This window comes from Hoplias malabaricus, chromosome 4 (assembly GCF_029633855.1).
Source record: "Hoplias malabaricus isolate fHopMal1 chromosome 4, fHopMal1.hap1, whole genome shotgun sequence".
NCBI lineage: Eukaryota > Metazoa > Chordata > Actinopteri > Characiformes > Erythrinidae > Hoplias > Hoplias malabaricus.
In genome coordinates this window covers 30,066,518-30,087,479 of record NC_089803.1, presented here as the reverse complement: position 1 = coordinate 30,087,479, position 20,962 = coordinate 30,066,518, and the positions used below count along the sequence as shown (strand labels likewise).

Sequence of the window (20,962 nt, the reverse complement as noted above, 5' to 3'; positions counted from 1 at the left end):
CAGCGTCGAGACCATGAACAAAGGCGAGGGAAGCGTAGAGGAGCAAAAACTAGGCTAAAGCTAACACCACACTGGCTTTCGCTGCCCAGCATTTTTCTAGCGAATGTGCAGTCTTTGGTGAATAAAATGGACGAGATACGACTTCACATCAATCATAGTAAAAGACTCATGTACTGCAATATCATGACTTTTACAGAAACATGGTACAGTGTACCTGACAATGCTATCGAGCTAGCTGGACGCTACACACTTCGGGCAGATAGAACAGCAGATGATATTAACAAAGCTTGGTGCACAAACTTTACCACTGTTGGGAGACCGTGCTCGGCTAATCTTGAATCTCTCATGATTAAGTGCAGACCTTTTTATCTGCCAAGGGAGTTCACTTCCATTATCATAACCTCAGTTTACATCCCACCGGATACTAATGCCAAGCTGGCTATAAATGAACTCTATAAAGCCATTAGCAAACAACAGACTGCTCATCCGAAGGCTGCTTTTATAGTTGCTGGTGATTTTAATCACTCTAACTTAAAGACAGCGCTTCCTAAATTTCACCAGCATGTTTCCTGCAATACAAGAGGCGACAAAACTCTGGATTATGTCTACTCAAACATACCTAGAGCATACACTGTGACCCCCCTCCCGCACCTGGGGAAGTCAGACCACCTTTCTTTCTCATTCCCAAGTACTCTCCACTAATCTAACGCATGAAGCCACCAGTAACAACTATCAAAGTGTGGCCAGTGGAGGCAGACTCTGTACTTCATTCAGGACAGGTTTCATCACACAGACTGGAGTATGTTTGCTTCACAGGCTACTTGTGGCTCTCACACGGATATTGATATTGATACATATACCTCCTCTGTGTTGGACAATATCAAAACCAACATTGACAGGGTTACCATACAGAAGTTGATTGCTACTTACCCGAATCAGAAATCATGGATAAACAAGGAGGTGCATCTTCGGCTGAAGGCCAGCGTCATCGCCTTCAAATCAGGTGACGCACAGGCCTATAGCATATCCAGGGCAAATTTGAGGAGAGGCATCAAGGTGGCCAAGCACTGCTACAAGCTTAAAGTAGAGGACCACACCTGCCATCTTCTATATATGTACATTCTGCACTTACTGCTTACTGCACTGGTTAGATGCTAAAATATATTTTGTTGTATTATACTTGTACTTGTGTAATGACAATAAAGTTGAATCTAATCTAAATACTACAAATCCAAAGAAGGAAACAGATGGCACATGAAATAGGGATTTCTCCAGCTTTATGTAAAGATGGTTCTCCAGAAGCAGCTGGAGAACCCTTCTGACATGAATTATGTGTTCCTCGAGAGAGTGACTGTAAATGAGAATATCATCAATATAAACAAAGGCATAGTTGTCTAGAGTCTCCCTCAAGATCTCATTGATGAACGTTGGAAGATGGCTGTGCATTCATTAGACCAAAGGGCATAACAAGGTACTCGTAGTGGCCCGATGGAGTGATGAAGGCCGTCTTCCACTCATCACCTTCTCTCACCCCAATCAGGTTATAGGCACTGTGCAGATCCAGTTTAGTAAAAATTGAAGCCTGCTTTAGTGCTTCAAAGGCTGAGGTCATGAGGGGCAAAGGATAGCGATCCTACACCGTGATTTTGTTTATACCCTGGTAATCTATGCAGAGACGAAGGCCCCCATCTTTTTTCCCTACAAAGAAGAACCCAGCCCCTGCTGGTGAGGTTGAAGGGCAAATTAATCCCAAAGCCAAAGCTTCTTGTATGTAATCCTCCATGGCTTTCCGCTTGGGACCTGAAAGGGAAAAATAGTCTGCCCTGAGGAGGATCAGCACCAGGGAGAAGGTTGATGGAACAATCATCTGACCGGTGGGCAGGCAGGATCTGGGCTTTCTGTTTACTGAAAACCTCCATCAGATCATAGTACTCATGGGGAACTCGAGACAAATCAGGAATGCTTGAAAGTGATGTACTGACTTTAGGTTTGGTGGGGTGGACTTCTAAACATGACCCTTGGCATTGGGGCCCCCAGGTGATTACTGATCGCATTACCGAGTCAATACAGGGGTTATGGCGCTGCAGCCAGGGAAAGCCAAGAACCAGCTGCAATTGGGGGGCACTGATGAAAAAAGAGGTGACCCGTTCAGTGTTTTCCAATTTGTAGCGTACGTGGTCGGGTCTGTTGAGATACCACTCCTGGTTCAAGGGACTGACCATCAATAGCCGATATCAGAAACGGATGTTCAAGAGGTACAAGTGGGAGCTTTAAGGTTCTTGCTAAGGAGAAATCAATAAAATTGCCAGCATCTCCTGAATCTACAAATGCACTGAGGTGCTTCTCCTGAGTATGTTCCCAAGAGATGCTGGCATTGAGAAACACCCCAGAGACATGAGGAGATTGGTTAAAGACTTTGGAGGGAACCAGACTCCCCTCCACAGACCGGGTGATCAAAAGCCTGGCGCATTGTAGCAGTAAACAAGGCTGCTGTGGCGCATACATCAGGCTAGTTCTCCCAAACAGGTGTGGCCCAAGCAAAGGCTCGACCCATGAGTAAAGAGATAATGTATGCCACCTTGGCCCTCTCAGTGGGGAAGCCAGAAGGCTGTTGCTCTAAAGGGTAGAGCTCACTGCAGCAGAAAGCCTTGACAACGCCCAGGTACCCCATCAAACATTTCAGGGGGTGGTAGGTGGGGTTCAGACTGTGGGACGGGTTCAGGAGCTGGTACAACTAGAGGAGGAGGACCAGGGGTAGCAGTAAGACCCTGCAAGTGTGATAGTACCTGTTGAATGGCCTGTTCATGCCTGCCAATGGTAGGCCCCTGAGCCATTATGGCAGTTCTAAGTTGGTCCATGTCTGTGGATTCTGCTGAGTCCATGTTATGGCTCAGTCTTGCTGTAATGTGATAGCTTACCCAGGGATGGGTTAAAACCAAAGAACCCTGAGTGAGCTACTAGTGGAGTAGTTCTTTAATGGACTCAAGTGCAGAAAAAACAGAAAACGAAATTCAAATAAAACAAAAAGAAGCTTCCCAAATTAAAGGAAAAGACAACTAAATAGGTGAAGATGCCAAACCAAAAGATTTGAGAAAAGAAGAAACAATAAGTTTAGAAACCTTTTTTATTAAAAAAATAAATAAACAAAGAACAAAAGACTCTATTTCACAGGAGAGAGACCCAGGAGAATACTCTAGGGACTTTACCAAAGTTACCAGCTAGGCTTGTATGGCACTCTTAAAAAGAGAAACCCAAGACTGAGCACTGAGGTGTGTGTTGGCTTTCCTTGAGTAGGAGAGAAACAGGTGCTGCTGATTTCTCTTAACTAAGGCATGTTGGCTCCATGTCTCCCTCTGCTGGCTGGGGTTGGCCTAGGGGGCAACTGGGCCCCTGTCTGAACCCTTGATTATTGTTATTCAGTACACCTCCCAGGGTTTCTAATATTGTGCCTAATGGTAAATGTCCCCATTTAAATCTTAAGATGCTGTTCTTGTTAATACAGACCGTAAATAAAATGGCAGCTTCTGTGGTTTAAGAATTTGCTTTTTCAAATTATAAATCACAAGTGGTCCCTAAAAAAAAAGCAAGTGTAAACTGCTATGTCTTGTGGTCAGATTACCCAAGATACATGTTAATTCCAGGTACTTGCAGAGCCACAGCTTTCCTTCTGAGATTTCCAGATTTTGTTAGGATTTTTAGCATTACACAGTCTATACAGAGGTATCAGTTTGACTGGTATGAAATGGATTTACACTTGATCACCTGTAATGGTTGAGCAAATGCTTTTTTGATGATTATGACTATTTAAGGGGCTTTTTCATGCCCCGAAATAATAACAGTCTTTTTCAGTCTTCATACTGTAGCGTATTACTAGAAAATAGTAATGACTTTGATAGTTTGGAAGGTTTCCCTTTTTTTCCTGTGTGTGTATATATGAGTAATTAATGTCCGTTTGTTTCACAGGTGGCAGTTGGAATTGAGTATGTGCAAACGGTCCAGTCTGTGGAAAGGTACGTGTTTCTCCTACCGCTCTGGAGAGGAGTGAAAGTTCAGAGAAGGGGGTTTCACAGAGCAGAGTTGTCCACAGCACTTGTGGACAGTTTCCAGGGTCAGAATCCAGGAAGGCTCACCATCAAACGTAGAAAAGGGGGGTCCAATTTGAAATCTAGCCAAAAACCTGACCTATAATAGGTCATAATATTCCGTCAACATCAACTCTAAACACAATGATTCACATTCAACTACACATACATCTTTACCTTCTTTACCAATTAATTGAACATATTTACTATATTTGGGATTCATATACAGTGAAAATAAAGATAAATGCAGTGCTTGGCACACAAGGGGTTAAATTCTTGCAACTTGTGGCGCGCTTATGTGGCTCACAAAGGCCAGCCTGTGGTTACACAGGCTGAAAAATCCCCAATAAACACAAAACTACACATTCCCAGCCTCTACAAATCCAACTCTTACGCTTTGTCTCATTCATATGGGTTATAAATAATTTTAAATGGTTAAATTGACACGTTTAAGCACGGGCATCACCATAATCCCAATGAAAATACATGTTTAGCGTAGCATAGTCGGCTAGCGCCGTAATTACCGATGCAAAACTCAGTGTATCCCAGCTATTAACGCTCCTCTTCACCACGGAGGGCTTCCCAGGTCCACCAGCTCGGTGATTTAGTTTAAAGCGTGTTTACTTGCTAACACTGCAGGTTTTTTACTACAAAAATTCAGCTTTTATCCATCTTTCCCTCTTTCTTCTGCAGATGCCTTCTGCTCACGACAGCTGCTCGACCTAAAAAGAAGAACTGGGTCCAGATCAGCAGAATTACCCGCGCTTATCAACGTAATCAATCACCTTATTGGCTGTAGCATGTGACGTACTACTAAAAATATAAAATTTAATATTTATTTATAAATAAATTAAATATTCTCAAAAATATATATAAAATAAGTATTTTTATGTGAATAAAGTTTCTTTTCCTCACATATTTGTGTCTTTATTTATGTATAATATTTTTAAAGCTTCAATTTCAGCTTTAGTCTAGGTCAAGTATTCTTCATAAATGAGTTATTTTGTTCTGTTTATTACCTATTTTTTTATTACTAATTAATCATTACTAATTCTAATAGGCTGCATCTAAATTATGTGCCCTTTTAATAATAAAATATTATTTTAATAACTCTTTTATACGCTTTTATAACATGGGTTACACTACACTAACTGCTGTCTCATTTCACAATATGCTACGTAAAACGTATTTAGCAACAATGAGGCATGCAGCAGAAATTTGGATCTAACTATTACTGCCTGAGGATGTGACACATGGGTTTTGGTGTGTAGAGTTCAGCTGGGGTAGTGCATTCCTGCCATGCAGATGTATCCTCACAGATACAGTTTTGCCAAATCTAGACATAACCTGCATCATACACTCTTCAACAGTGAACATAGGAAAAGGGTTCTTTGATGCCATTCTATAGATGAACCACTGGGTGATCAATTTCACTTTTCACTTTTTAGTAGCACCTCTTGTTTGCCCAGTGTCTGGCAGTGGAGATAAAAAATTTTAGCCTGAGCATACATTTCCAGTGAAAAATATAGCCTAAAAATGGAAAGAAATGGTTTTAGTGACTCATTTATTTTAAGTAGGATGCATGAAACAACATATTTTCAGGATTAATAGATTCTTACAAAAAAAAAAAAAGAGAAGTGGTTCTTGGTTGCAATAGCTCAGTTGTTTAAAGCCCTTCACTTCCGATTAAAACTGCCAGATAAAAAATTCCAGCAATCCGCACTTTAAAGGTTATCTATAAATGACATGTTTTGATATGTATACAATATGAACGTTTTGTAAATATTTGACATGTGATGTTTTCCCTTTCCTCATTGATAACATGATTAACTTATAAAATATTTATGCATAAAAGGTGTACTTACATAAATCTGATGTTTCTGTGAATTTTGCAAAAATGCAAATATAGGCCTATGTTCATTTTCATATTCACTTCTGTTTAGCATTATTGACAGCCCCCATATATATGAAATTACTGTTATATATGAAAAATATACAGTTTATGAATACAAAACAACAACAACAAAAACCTATTTTTGTGTATAATATTTCCTGTGTCAAGGGATTCACTATTAGTTTAAAATTTTACACGGTGTCTTTAAAGCTTGAGTTTCTGGAGTTTATAATATCGTTCTTGTACAAAATATTAATATTATTTTTTTCCTCCTGAAATATATTACTCATGCCAAGGGACATTTAGGAAATGGTAATTGTGTACTCAATCACTCTTTATTACACAAATGATGGCAAAATCTATGATTGTGGGGAACACAGTTATCTCTGTTTTTTTTTTACATTCAGAAACTCTTTGTCTTTTAAGCTGAATGGTATATTTGAGGAGAAAAATGACTGTTATTTTAATGTGGCTGACGTTTTACATGTCTGTAAGTTTTTAGTCACTGTTTGAATTACCACAAAAACTCATTTATAACTTGAGTTGTTTAGTTTTGTGGCACATTCGGCACTTTTTGTGGCACATTTGTTTACATTCAAGCAGTTATCCCTCCCCCAAATTTAGAGATAGTTCCTACCTAAATAATCTGAAATAGTAAAAATAAGTCAATATTACCTATGGAGCAGGAGTAAAGTAATTTCCTCATATTTGTTCATGATTTTCAACATTTGGAGGGCTCTATGCAATTTCTCTGCTGTGAGCAGAGAGAAACAAAAACCTAACATCTGACAGAGCCACTTTGGTTGTTATTTTTGTTTATTCACATTAGGGTTTTTTATATACACAAGTCCAGTTATGCAGTAACTGTCCACAATATGCAGACAGACAACAAATTGTGAGGAAACCTTTTCTGAATTGTATAAAAAGTGTTTCTTTGATTACAATTGTTAACATCATTACTAAAGAGCTTAAAAATTTGATATTAACTGTAGATTTTTCCCCCTCTGGGCTCTGGTTTGTAATTTAATAAAAGAAAAGAAAACAGATGGTGCCATTTACTTTAAACTATGAATTACTGTATTAATGTAATGTACTCCTACTTGAAGTCAGTTATTGTTTGTGATCAAGGATTTCTGCAGTGTGAGTGAATTGTAACTGCCTTTTTTCCCCTTTGCTCTCTTAAACTCTTCAGTAAAATCTGAAAGAGAATTATACGTTTTACTTGCATCAAAATCAACTTCCACTCTGATTTCCCGTCATCACCATGCAAAACAAAGAAAACAGGTTATTTCATAGAAAAAGGTATACAATAACGGGTCAAATTTGTCAGAAACAAATCTTTCCCAAGAGCTGAAGCAAGAAGTGAAACTGACTTTTTCAGTGTTGTGTGTGGCTGATTTAATAAACCCGATTTTCATTTTCTACAGCTGTAGGAGGATGAGAAGGAGAAGCTCATTTGAATTACTCACTGTACAGAACAACATTTTCTTTTCTGTTCCCATGAGGATGTGGTTTGTGATTCTGCAAGGTACTCCCCCATCTGACTTTCTCCTTCCCAGAAACTCAAGGGTGGTTAATCATTTGAGATACATGTGGCACCATTCAGTATTCTCTGACATGTAATAGATTCATTTATTAAGGTCAGTTTGTGGTTAAACAGTATTTCTGGTTCTGGTATTTGTACATGTGACAGACTGACTGGTTGAGGTTGGTTTTGTTCACTTTGTGAACAATCGGAATTGAAATGGCTGGGGTAACTCCATAAAATATATTTCTGTGAGACTGCAATAGAACACACAAGGGCAGTCGTACTGAGAATGATACATGCTTCACATTTGCGTCATGAGGTGCTTGAAAGATAAGAATGAAAAATCGACTGACTGTTAAATCTTTGACCGGTCGCTTGAGGTGAAGAGAGATAAGCAAAAAAGTGCTTAAAGACAATGGGAATACGCCAAACAAATATAACCACATTTATTTCCAAAGTATAAAATATCACACTATAAAGGCCACTTTGCAAAGGGTAGTTTAACAACATATATTTACACAAACTCTGAATACCTTCTCCCTCTCAAGATATCATCCAGCTCTGTGGCAAACTGCAATGTCTTTGTCCCACTTGACCACAGGGAGCAGTTGGCAAACATTTTAATAATTTATGCGATAGCAGAAAATGGCAGGAGATGTAAGTGTTCCTGATTTGATTTAGTTTGTCGTTCAGAGGTTGCAGGTATTCCAAATTGTTCTTATTTCACAAAACCAGTGTACAGGCACAGCTTGACATCGAATTAACAGGCACTGGATGCCCTCAAATTGGGAGATTCTCAGAGTAAGGAAAAAAAAGTAAAGAATTTTGCAGTTCACATTCTATACAATGGCACCAGTCAGGCCTCCAGAGCTTTTCCTCATAGTAAGAGGCTCCTGGGTTCACACAAGCAGAGCAGCCCAAGACCCCCAGCACTACAGGCTAACTTGGCTCACCATGATCTTAGTAGGCCTCCTCTCTCTGAATTTGAAGTTAGTGTACATTCGTTCTGTACACAATTGGTGACATGGTGTCAGATTGAGGTAGAACCGTTGTACCAAAAACTTAGCTAGAATTTAATCCTATGAAGTAACAGTCACATCAACCAACTCAGTAGAGTGGATGAAGAAAAGGGAAAAAAAAGCAAAATTCACATTCAACCCACATAGTCTAACTATAACTACAATGGATATCACTGACACATTGGAATATCTGAAGTGTTCCCAAAATAACGCATTACTCCCTCTTATTTCCCTTCCCTTTCCGAAGTCTTGCTTGCCTTTATTCACAGATACCAACACATCAAGCCACTGTATTCTATGCACTTTCTGTGTCACTAGGGATATCCTCTTTTAAAGACAGCTTAAGGGGCTCAGCATCAGAGGGTTTTCCCAACATACACTCACAGCATACACACACACACACACACACACTGTAATCCAACACTGAGGTTTCAAATTTGATGCACAAGTTAGATGAGGACATATTGAAACACACTAGCCACACCCTGACACTTTCTTCAGTATGTATCTGATAGCCATGTCCCTCTAGGTGCTAAGCTGGGCCTGCTCTGCTTTGTGTCTCTCTTCATAGCTGAAATGGAGCGGTACGCTTTGAGGTGGAGCAAGCTGACTGACTCCAGCGGGGGCTGGCCAGGCTCTGATTATCCAGAGCCATCTCTGTGGACTAAGACCAGCCTGGGGCCGACATGCCACCCATCCCCCCGGAGCCTTTTTGGCTGATAATGCTCTCAGTGGATTTTAGTAGTCTCTCCAGGCAGGGGGCATTGATCTTGCCTGGAGGAGGTCGACTGGGCATTGAGTTTGTCTTATGCTGTGGCATGTCAGTACTAGAGGACACAGAGTTGTCCTGTGTTATGTCCTTATCCGTATGAGCTGTTAAAAAGTTCCGGACCGTCCCTTGGACTTGCTCAGCCGTGGGCGAACAGATAGGAGATGTGTGAAACCACTTCAGGTTGGTGGCAGAGTAAGGTGCAGGGGGTGTGAGGTCACTGACTCGCATGGCCTTGGCACCTATGTGAGGAGCGCCGTTTGTAGCAGGGTTAACAAGACCCGTGGACATGGGGACTGCAGCCGAGGACAACTGCAATGCACAAACAAAGAGGGTAAGTGTATTTCACTTCTCTGTTTCAAGCACAAGTAAAATTAAACTATGTGATTATTGCTATTTCACAAGTACTATAAAATCACAGCTTGCTCAAAAATAATTTGAGCTAATTGCAATTATTTAACATGTCATTGTAAATCATGTCTGTTTTCATCACTTTGCTTTTCCCAAAAATAAAACATCAAGATGCTCCAAAACTACTGCTCCATCTTCAGACTGAGTGTTATAACCAATTTGGGGGGCTGTGGTAAGGATTGTTTATTTGATTTTTGTTAATAACACCTAAAGAGGGCAACAGTGAGTTGTATCTGTTTGGGATTGAGTATCATAAGCTAGAAAGCAACATCAGCTAATCTTGCCAATTTAAACTTGCACTTTCAATCTCATGGCCTAATGAATATTGTACATTATTTTAATGTATTGTGTTATTGTGTCCTGTGTTTATCCTGGTTCACACATGTTTAAATTATTCTTACATCTCAGTGAACAATACTTTGAAAAAACTAACTCTAAATAACAGCACTTAGATTCTGCCCTGCTGAATCACCTTCTCAGTCATATGTATGTGTAAGTGCACTATTTAAAACTGGGAATCCAGCAGGCAAAATTAGAAAGACTTCTATAGAAACTTCACTGGGACAATCCTTAATGCAGATGTCTCTGTTGACCTTTAACTGTCCACAGGGACACTTTTTCCCAAATCACCTTTGTTCTTGGGGAACATGAGATGTGTGCATAGTACCCTTTAACTGTAAAAACAGATTTTAATCCCTTCCTGCTTGCCCTGTTCTTTACTGGCCCAGTGATTAAAGAATAATGGGTATTTTATGCTGTCCTTTACTGTCTGCCAGTAGTCACCTTACAGTTATTCATGACAGGTATCTGTGAGTAACACAGTAATAAAATGTGAAAATACCTTTTGTTTCAAGCTGGCATTCAGCTTAATGTTTCCCCATTGACATTTGTGTAAATGATTCTTGCATTACAGTAACAAAGTACACTTGTTTCAGGGCATACGACTAAATGTAAGTTGTGTGAGGATTTTGTCCTGCAATATTTGTGCCATATAAAAAAGACACCTCCAGGGTTTTGAAGACATGCCTAACAGTAACAGCCATGATTAAATATAACAAACATATTACCTTAGGTTTCTTCAGCGGGGCAGTCTCTTGCGTCAGTTCTACAGCAGTGGTTTGTTGGCGGGGTTTTACGTGAGGGAACCAGCTCTTCAGCATTTCCTCCATTTTCAGAATGATGTTGACATACCGCTCACTGCATGGCACAGGAAGGATATGATTTAGCAGGAGCTACCCACTCATGACCGGAATTAAAAAAAAAAAAAAGTGTTAACATCCAAGTCTGAACCAGACAGTGCACCATGCACCAAACCACAGGATCACACTCTCAGATCTGAGCAAGAGCAAAAGTACATTCTCTGTCATGCTGACCTCATGGGATGCAAAAGAGCACCTCACCACATAGAACAAACTGTGCTCCAATCTAGAACACATCCTAGGCTGATTCACACATGTTTGTGCCCACACGTGGCATGAAGCGCAACCGTTTCTCTCGCCTCTAAAAATAGGCATATAAGCCTGCAGCAGGGCACTGGCGAACACGCTGCATAGAAAAGAAAAGTAGTTCTGCTGTGGAAAAGTGACGCAGGCTGAGATGCCCACCCCTGCACACATATGCACACAAGCAGGCCGATGCCCATTGACTCCTAGCAGGCCCCAGCAGATGGTTAATGGAGATTAGTGTAAATCACATGACCAGGGTCTACCTGCTGTGTGCTCATTCAAAGCATGTTAAATTTATGCGATAGATTATCTAGAATGACCCCTGCCAGAGAAGTCACTTTCATCCCCTCTCCATCATTGTGGCCCTGTTCTGGGGGCTGCCAGCTGGCATAATTGTATAGCCCGAGGGAGGAGGTGCCTGACGACCACTCTTTGGTTCCTCCATGCTGAGTCTGCCTGCTGGGAAACAGCCACTCCCCTGCTTTGTGCCTCCTGTGTCTGGAGCAGCTGGTGGTTTAACTGGGGTTTTCTTGGCTCAGTGCCTTGATCAAATGGTCTAAATAGGCACTCCACCCAATAGTGCAGATCTATGACTTCAGTTTCCAGCTTTTTGTATGCAGACGACTACAACATTTCAAAAGCATACTGGAATAGAATCAAAATTTCAGGCTTTAGGTCAGACTAGAAGGTCAGACAAGAACTAAGGACTATTCCCCCTGTAGAGCTGTAGAGCACAAAGGGAAAACAGAGCTGGGACATTAGCCAAATGCTGCTCTGAAAATAGAGCATGATATGTCCATTACCCAGTCCCACCCACCATAGAATGGCACATCATTTGAAGCAACAGAAACTTTTCACCTCCCAACAGTGACATCATTACTTGGTCTCGCCAGCAGAGAAGCTAATCAATTGGATACAATGTTATTCCCAGAACGGGGCTCAGGACATTTTTAATGACCTGGGCAAGGATTGTCCACTTTAGCGCATCCACTTTAAGCTCTATAACAGCTGATCTAACAGGGCTGAGTGGCCCTCCTGCTGGCTCACATTGGAGCCTCATGCTGTGGGCTTACTGCCATTGCAGGTGTCACTTTTAGTGTACAGAGCAAGAGGAGTCCTGCTGAGAAGCCCAGAACATACATATAGCAGTACAGGTGGAGACTGGGAAATCTGAGGCTTGGTCTGCATACCGCAAACTCTCACACTCAAACACACATGTGAATGCCCATATACACCTGTCTGTCAACAAGAGTGAAGGGGAGTGTACCGCTAGAAGGTAATTCAGACTGGATAACTATACATGACTGCTAGAGTGATGGATGGGCAAAATTCAGCAAGCTGTGTGTGGGTGGACAGAGAAAGGGAAGGAAGTAGAGGGTGCAAACTAATCCATGGTATCTCTTTGAAAAAATGTTCTTTCAGCTTACAAACTGTTAAAAAATAAATAAACATTGTGGAATATATTGTGTATAATATAAATATTTTATATCATGTATTACTTTTTGCTGTATTGCCCATTCCTAGTTTAGATTGAACCATTAATTCACAATTATTTCATGACATTTTTGTTCAGAACAAATTTTTATGTTATTTTATGTCATGTACAGCTGACCTGAATATATATGAAAACATTAACATTACTCAAGGATTCCCATTCAGTGTACCCATACAAAGAAGCCTCTTACCCCATACATGGGTTCTGCAATACCCCCATTATCCTCTGGATTCGATCCATGGCCACACTCTCCTGGAAAGTGCTGAGCCCTATGATAGGAAAAGACAGTTTTTTTTTTTTTAGTTTTTTTTTTTTAAACATCCAACTCGGGCACATTGTCTCTGACAGGCTGGGCTGCGTCTGTAGAGCAGATGGGTTCCTGTGAAGTGTGTGGGAGAGCAGACACTCTGTCTCTGTAACTAGGAAGTCTGGGGGTCGTGGGTTTTGACATAGATCCCATAGCTCTACCGCTCGTAAGCAGCCTGGCCCACTGCACAGCCTGCCTGCTAAGCCATGTGGAACTAAAGCCTGGCCAACAAAATGCATCATTCAGCTTCTACTGGGTTTAATACCATGTGGTAGTATGTGTTAAAGCCGCATTTGGCTCAAATACATTTCAACAATTCTCTAAACCATAGCTTTTACAAAGTGCCACTGTCAAAGCCAATGTACTTGTGAAGCTAATATGCAAAGCTTGTTGGCCAAACATTTTCTAAAGTGTATTCTACAGCTTGTGAGGGATGCATCATACACCCCCGAGACTATATCCATTGTGCCTTTAATATACTGAGGAAAACCTTAGGGAATTTTTAGAATCAGGTGTTTTGTAGTTTTGTAGTGCACGGTGCCTATCCCTTTATGCTAACTGTGCTCCATTGTGATAGTGTGAAACACTGATCACAAGTGGAAATAGGTATAGTTATATGATAGGCTTGCATCAAACAATATACACTACATATGCTACAATATCAAATATCAGGAATGCTTACTTAATGTCATACTTTGTACCTGTAATTTGGCATATATTCATCTATTGCTCTGATGGCCAAAAGCTTCACCAACATCTGACCTGTGCTTGACGTGTATTATTAATGTGGCTCCTTTAGCCTGTTAAAAGAATGACATGCAGAAATGGCTGGTACTCACGTTCTCTGTATCTGCCAGAGCGAAGGCCATTCAGGATGGAGGATAGTGGGTGAATATAGCACTGCAATTCAATGCACTGAGGAACAAAGACCATCAGTCAGCATCATTAGCATTCTACCGCTATTCATATTTCAATACAAAATAACTTATTCCCTGAGGAACAGCAATGTTCTCAGAACAATAATGTGCTTTCAGAAAATGTTTGACATTTTTGTATTATTATTATTATTATTATTATTATTATTATTATAACAGTAGGTTTAAAATGAAAAACATTAAATTTGACATCATTTCACGATACTGATTCTGATGCCCACTCCTGATGTTAGCAGCTTTCAGGATGCCTATATTCCGAATGTATACACAAGAAAACCAGGGATGCCAATATAGAACAAATGTAAATGACTGACAGTTCACCATGTTCATGGAGACAAGTTCTAGTTTTACTGAACTCCTGTTGATTCACATGACTTAAGTGACACATTCACTTTTCACCTAGATAGGAGAGGTCTTCCTGGAAGTGGTTCCACTTTGCTTATTACTAACATTAATTCAGCTTGGATGAAGCTAGATCATGCAAGTGATAAGGGCCAATCTCTGTACATTGGCACTTCCACTATTATGCCCAAGCACAGGGTGCGACTCAAAGCCAAATGAGAGGGCAGCGTGCCTCACCTTGCATGCAAAGAACCTGTCCTTCTCTGTTGGGCTGGTGGTGAGCTGCCTTTCTTTTTGTTCTGGCACTGCTGAGCACCATGCTCTCTTCCGTGCTTGCCTGTTTTTGCCTTTAGGGCTTTCTGAGGTGTGGTTGTAACCAGACCGGTCCTCACTCTCTCCTGGAGGAGAAAGCTCCCCCTCTGTGCTGCAGCAAGAGCTGGTGCAGCTGGAGGGCGAACTGCTCCTAGAACTTCTGGCCACCTTGTCCTTCACTGAATTGTCTGCGGTCCTCTTACAGGTTTGAACCTCAGCTGCACGAGCACTGGACAGCATCCCCTGTATTCTTTCACATTTTGCCTCCACCTCACTGTTGTCCTCCTCATCATCGCTGGCCAGCCAGTCAATGGAATAGTCCGAATCTGAAGCTGACATCCTCGGCCACTGGTTCTAACCAGCACTGACCATCACTGACCTGTTGGAGACAGAAAAGGCCTACTTTAATTACAACAGAAACAATTCATAAGATTATATGACAAAATGCAATGACAATTATGTCAATCAGGGCCAGTAAGTAGGGCAAGGGTTTTTGGGAAAAAAATCTAATTGCAATTTTATGTAGCCATGAAGTGACAGCCTTTAAGTTTATCATCCTTTAAATTTTCTGTAAAATTAAGTCCACTTTTTAAGAACGTTTTTTTTTAACCATTTCATAATTTCTGGTTTCAAGCCCAAATGCATACCGCAGTACAGTGTGCCTGATGACCAGTTAGTTATGACTGTCTTGTGAAGTATGCAGCATATGTATTTTTAGTTGCTTCTGATTCTCCAAACAGATCACAAACTCTGCTATTAGATAACAACCCCCCATGTAAAACTGGTATAATTTAAATTACAGCTAAATATTTTATTACATAAAAATAATTAACCTTTCAGCCTTATCAATCAGACTTCTAACCTTATTAGTTTCTGTAATTACCCTTGGCTTTCAAATCTCTCTGATGTGTTCAATTGCTGTCACCCAACTGGACCAATCACTGAGATTAATGGCCAAGCGGGCACTGGTGGGTAAAAATGCCAGCCTAAGCATGTGGTCTCAGTAGAGTTCCAACCCTGTGAGGCAGCGACACAGCAGCAGGCCAGACAGGCCACCATCCAGTCACAACACCTGAGCCTTCAGCTCAGACTAAGGATAAACAGTGCCGTATAAAAGACAGACTACTTCACAAGCACCGAAAACCACCAACTGCCCTTGAAAGTCCTATTAGATTATGTATTTACTGTCTGGGAGCTGACTCCTGCCTGGTCATCTGTCTTTACCCTAAGTATCAGGTGTCATGATAAAACTACATGAGAAATTGCGTGTGTTATTTCTGTCTATAATGACAATTATATAATAAGCTGAGATTGTATGTATTCACAAGTAAATATACAATATCATATGGATACAAGTAATCACATGAGTAGCTTTCCACAACCACACCGTTTGTGTGCATATTACCTTTGATATTCTCCTCATTAAAAATCCTTTACAAATCTGGTCTGTGACCAACCAGGTGGCCCATAGCACACGCCCAGATCCTCGCTTGCTTATTCAATGAGGCTGGAAGACTGCGACCATGACGACCACCATAGGACACAAACAATAGGCATTCACAACAGCCATTTTAATGGAGCGACAGCTCTGAGATTTATTAGATATTATCTGTAGTTGCGGCTCATTTTAAAAATGAGTGTTTAAACATTTTTGGCTGAGTTAACACAAAGGCTGGAATTCCTGGCTCTTGCGTTTGTAGCTCCTAATGAACCAAGACTGAGTTTCTTGTGATGTGTTGTAGGGGTTTTTTTGGTTTTTTTTTTTTTTTTTAGCACTACTAATCTTTTCAACAGATGATATTTTATAGCCGTAATATTGAGAACTGTGTGTTAAAAACAAGGTTGTATGATTTGAAATCATTATGGCAAAGGTTTCTTTGTTTAAATGAGCACGTGGCACTGGAGAAAAAGAGAGTAAATGTGAAGCCTCCTGTCTCAGTATGAGGAGGAGGGCTCTTCTCCAACATCCACACAAGGGTGCCAATATAATGCCAGCTATAGGGTATATATTCACGATAAACACCTTGTCTGTCTGAACATGTTTGTCACTCAGAATGTTGAGCTCCTAAAAAGGAACCTTTAAATTTAAAAATCTATGACCAGTAAAACCAACATAGATTGGCTCCTTCTTTGACAGAGAAACGACTGCTAAGCCAACATGAAACAACTGATACTGTCAAATGACTATACACGTCCTTTATCGACTTGATATTAATGTATCCAGGGTATGCTTGCATCAATTTTTACATTCATTTGTCCACGGAGTGTGACTGGGCCCATGAACACGTTTCCTCTGGAGTAATAAAAGGGACATTATGTAACGGCCTGCCGTAGACCGAGCAGTAAACACGTCTCGAAAAAGTGACAAACTACTTGTGATATCATGATTCTAGCCAGGTTTACCGCTTTCGTTAAGTAGCAAAATCCTTTAAAACAAAATCGTTCCGTTGATAAAAAATCTGACACGGAGAAAAATATGAGGAAAAGCCAGTATGTGAATTACAAATGCTCTAATTTTAACCTCAAATGATCAGACGTCATCAAAGAGCCGACAGAAAATTAGTCTAGAAAAAAATTATTTTAGAGAAACTCGACGCAGCTTTCAGTGAAAGAAGAATTCATAAAGTGAAAAGCGGAACGTGAAGCAGAACTCAAAGAGGGTTAAGCATAAAGACAGACACTCTACCGTTTAGGAAGGTAAAACTGCTATTAGCAACTTCTGCAACAGGTCAAACTGTCAGGTTCTCTGCACCGACAAAGATAGGCTACACATTTTCATTTACAACAACATTTAGCAGACGCTCTTATCCAGAGCGACTCACAAAAATTCTACGTGTGTCCGCTTTAATGTGTATATGTTACCTGTATGATTTATGAAGGGTGGGGCATTGTATAAAACTACCACCTTACTGCTGTTAGAAGTCGAACCATCACACAAAATAACGTATTTCTCTAACACAGACTCCGTGAATGTTTACATCATTGTGTCCTTCCCCGCGTCTACACTCCTCAGACCACAACCAAAACAAGTATTGTTAACACAGACATATAAAAAACACAGAGACAATATTTTGGGGTACGTATCCAAAATTCCGGCATTAAACGGAACCTAGTTGGTTTTCCTTTCTTCTTCTAATTTACCTTTCTTTAAAGAGTCTTTTGGAAGCGGACGGAGTCCCAGTAAAGCTCACACTGCGTCCGGGCGGCTCTCACAGACCCATCACTGGATATAAATCCTTATGTAAATACATGCGCTTCGTTTTTGACATGTCTACGGTACACGTGCCCGCTGCCGTTGAGTCTCGAGCGCAGATGCTGGCGGACAGCGTGTCCCGGTCGGTTTAGTAAGAGAAGCGGCCGTACCTGATCTGGGACGAAGGAGCTGGTGTAGTGTTTCTTTGTTCAGCGGTAAATCCAGGACACTGCCTCAGCAGCAGTCAGTCTGCTGTGTTAGGAGCGGGTGTGTATGTGTGTGTATGTGTGCGCGCGCGCGTGTGTGTTCGTGGTTCAGCACCGATGCGGAGCTGCGATTGTGCGGCCCGTGTTACTTCTCCCAAGGCAACGTGTCTGAGGGGGCGGGCCCTGCGCGCCTGAGTTCCGTGATACGCGCTCCGGACCAGAGGCTGACGAATAGAGCGCGCGTGTGGGGGCGGACACGGCCGATAGGCGAGCCCAGCTTACATATTCAAATCAGATGGAAATAGAGAAAACACGTGGACACGCGGATCGGTTTCAGTCCAGCAGCCGGAAAATGCGTGTGTGTGTGTGCATGTGTGTGTGTACACTCAGCTGCTATCAACTGACACTGACTGGCCAATATATATATATACACACACACACTTTTTATATAAGACTTCATTAAGCCTAGGCAAAAATGAAAGCAAACCTATGTTTGTCAAAGAGAGATCTGGAGCCAAGCAAGTGATGTATCATTATATATCATCTGTTCTGTTTAAATAGCATATGTATTATAATGCTTTAATATCAACAGCTGCCGAGATAAATGTGTAAACATATTTTGCGTCTTGTTCCTAGTGTTTTATCTATACTCCTTTGCGATTAAGTTTTTTTCTTTTTTTATTCTTTTGATATAGTTACACTTAAAGACCCCGACACACTAACAATAAATCACAATTTCCCGACCCTGCCTGAGCGCTATGTGACAGTTTTCGATCCTCTGCTGATGTATAGCACACACACGGCCGGGAAACTCTTATATATTAAGAGCTCTTGCCAGTCGGCACAATAATGTGCTCATTTCGTAACTGCACACACACTGATGTGAAAATATGGAGCCGGAAGGCGGCTGTGCTTGTGTGTGTGCGTGGAGAGAGAAAGAGCTAAAAGAGAGAGAGAGAGACATACAAACTGCTCCTGCGGGAATGTGTGTTGCAGGGTGAATGAATGAAGGAAGCTGAACGTGAGTCTCCGTGTGTAGCCCACTTCACTGTGACTTCACTCTCGCTCAACACGTGACACTTTTACGCACTTAGAGTCATGAGGCTGGAGGCAGGGACCTCCCCCTCAGCGCGCGCGCACACACACACACACACACACACCAAACCTTACAGCTCTATCTCAGAAAAAACAGAACATATACATGCTCAGCTATAGGAGGTTTTATAGCAGAAATATACGCATTGCATGTGACCAACAGCTCAGTTCTGATCAATACATTACTTAATATGCCTAACATTTAATAGATCATTTAGAGAACATAAAACAAATAAGAGCCATTTTATTACCAAATTCTTATGGGATTTTGGAGCATTTTAAATGAGTGTTTTAAGGGCAAATAATCACTTCCTTATCACTTTAAAAATAACTAGGACAAATTGATGTTAACACCACACAAAGAAAAAGGACATCAGTTGCCAGACACTTGCTAAATTTTGAGACAATATTTAGCTCTACTTTTGACATCAGATTTAGTTATTAACTTATTGTCTTCTCCATTATTTTGCATGGAACATAACATCCTCGTTCGATTTTTATATTTCATTACAATGTAACTGGCATAGTAATAAAAATGAAGATGTTATGAGTTATATAATAATTGCATATACATAAACTTAAAATTACAGTTATTAACATGATATATTATAATAAAGTATAGCTCGAACAAATACAGACAGTGAATGTAATGTAGTTTTATTATTAAGTAGATTTCTGTATTGCATACAAGCTAAATTATCAGCTCAGTTGCTACTATAATTAAGACTTAAATGCATTCACATGTGGCCAAATATAAACCCGGCATAATTGAAGGAATCCTATTCAGAACTCTTCAGTCTTTTGCTATGAGTCAGTCAGCTGAGGAATGTGACACCATCTTAAAATGGGCACCTGTTTTTTTTTAAAGTGTTATGGCCACTTCTCTCATCATGTCTCTCAGACCACACTGGATTTCTGATCGGACTTGGATCTATGAGAGTGTTATGTGGATGACATGGCAATTGAAGTGAGTAAGTGTGTATCTACAGACATTTCAAAGCTGTTGTTGCTGTGTTGAAAGGAACCAGTTTGAACAAAATGTGACCATGACAAAAAAACACAATTGATGACTCTCTCTCTCTCTCTCTCTCTCTCTCTCTCTCTTTCTTTCAGCTGGTCTCAGGGGGAGTTCTCTTGTGAAGGGCCAGCCAAGGATTCAAAGATTCAAAGCCTAGAGCCAGTGAGTCACAGTCCTCCTCCTAGAGAAACGTGAGTGTGTGTGGGAGACACCACCCGTCCTCTCTCTCTCCTCCCTACCCTCCCCTGAAAATCATAATTCATGCAAACAGGATCAAGGACATGTTCCTTCCTCTCTGTGATTCTCTCACTTATTTTTTTGCTTTCTGTCTCGCTCCCTCTCTCACACACATATTTTATCCCCCATAATACACAGATTAACACAAGAACACTAAAGACCTCGAGATAAACAAAAAAAAAGTTGTGACGTCTTAACTGCGTCAATGGTACGATTTGGACCGTTTAACAACCGGGTGCAAACATGTCTGGTTTTAAATGTCTATTTAAATGACTGTCTTCTGAGAACTTGTCCTAATGTGACCAGTAATGTGCAGGTCTTGTGTTTGGTTTTCAGTATGAATGTGCAGAACACCTAGTGCTAGTGTGATGACAGGGGGTGTGGTGTACTTTTGGTTTATGGCAGCGTGAGCATTGGTGTGGCTCAGAATTAGTGTGGGGTGGGGAGAGAGCGAGATACAGTGCACACACTGATAACTAATTGAGGGCATTGAGATAGTGGTCTCTGTGTAGTTGTTGGTCTCTCTGTACACGTTTAATAGGTACACTTAACTGGGTTCTGTCTCACAAAGCAGGATATCTTGTTTAACCTGCTAACTTCAAGCTCAGGTTCATCTAGTCCTAGATTATCAGTCTCATGAGAGTTGATTACTGTTTACCAGGCTACATTCTGCA

General features: G+C 40.9%; 1 protein-coding gene across 3 annotated transcripts; it reads right to left on the bottom strand.

Annotated features, from left to right (window-relative positions):
- Positions 1–7,487: 7,487 nt before the first annotated feature.
- Positions 7,488–18,993, bottom strand: LOC136695654 (circadian-associated transcriptional repressor). 3 transcript variants are annotated; one of them, XM_066669872.1, is made up of 6 exons: positions 18,905–18,993; positions 14,465–14,918; positions 13,790–13,865; positions 12,834–12,912; positions 10,771–10,900; positions 7,488–9,604 (listed from the first exon to the last, which is right to left on the bottom strand). In XM_066669872.1, the coding sequence occupies exons 2-6, from the start codon at positions 14,876–14,878 to the stop codon at positions 9,188–9,190; spliced, it is 1,116 nt and encodes a 371-aa protein (XP_066525969.1). In that variant the 5' UTR covers positions 14,879–14,918; positions 18,905–18,993; the 3' UTR covers positions 7,488–9,187. The 3 variants fall into 3 exon arrangements, with proteins under 3 accessions (XP_066525969.1, XP_066525967.1, XP_066525968.1); XM_066669870.1 differs by lacking the exon at positions 18,905–18,993 and adding an exon at positions 17,903–18,082; XM_066669871.1 differs by lacking the exon at positions 18,905–18,993 and adding an exon at positions 17,681–17,881.
- Positions 18,994–20,962: the final 1,969 nt, after the last annotated feature.

Bases quoted from the DNA above. Each gene is read 5' to 3' on its own strand.
- LOC136695654 (XM_066669872.1), bottom strand. From the start codon at position 14,878: ATGTCAGCTTCAGATTCGGACTATTCCATTGACTGGCTGGCCAGCGAT. The intron at 12,913-13,789 runs GTGAGTACCAGC...TTCCTATCATAG, and splicing joins CTCTGGCAGATACAGAGAAC to GGCTCAGCACTTTCCAGGAG. The intron at 10,901-12,833 runs GTAAGAGGCTTC...TGTGCCATGCAG, and splicing joins TTGCAGAACCCATGTATGGG to TGAGCGGTATGTCAACATCA.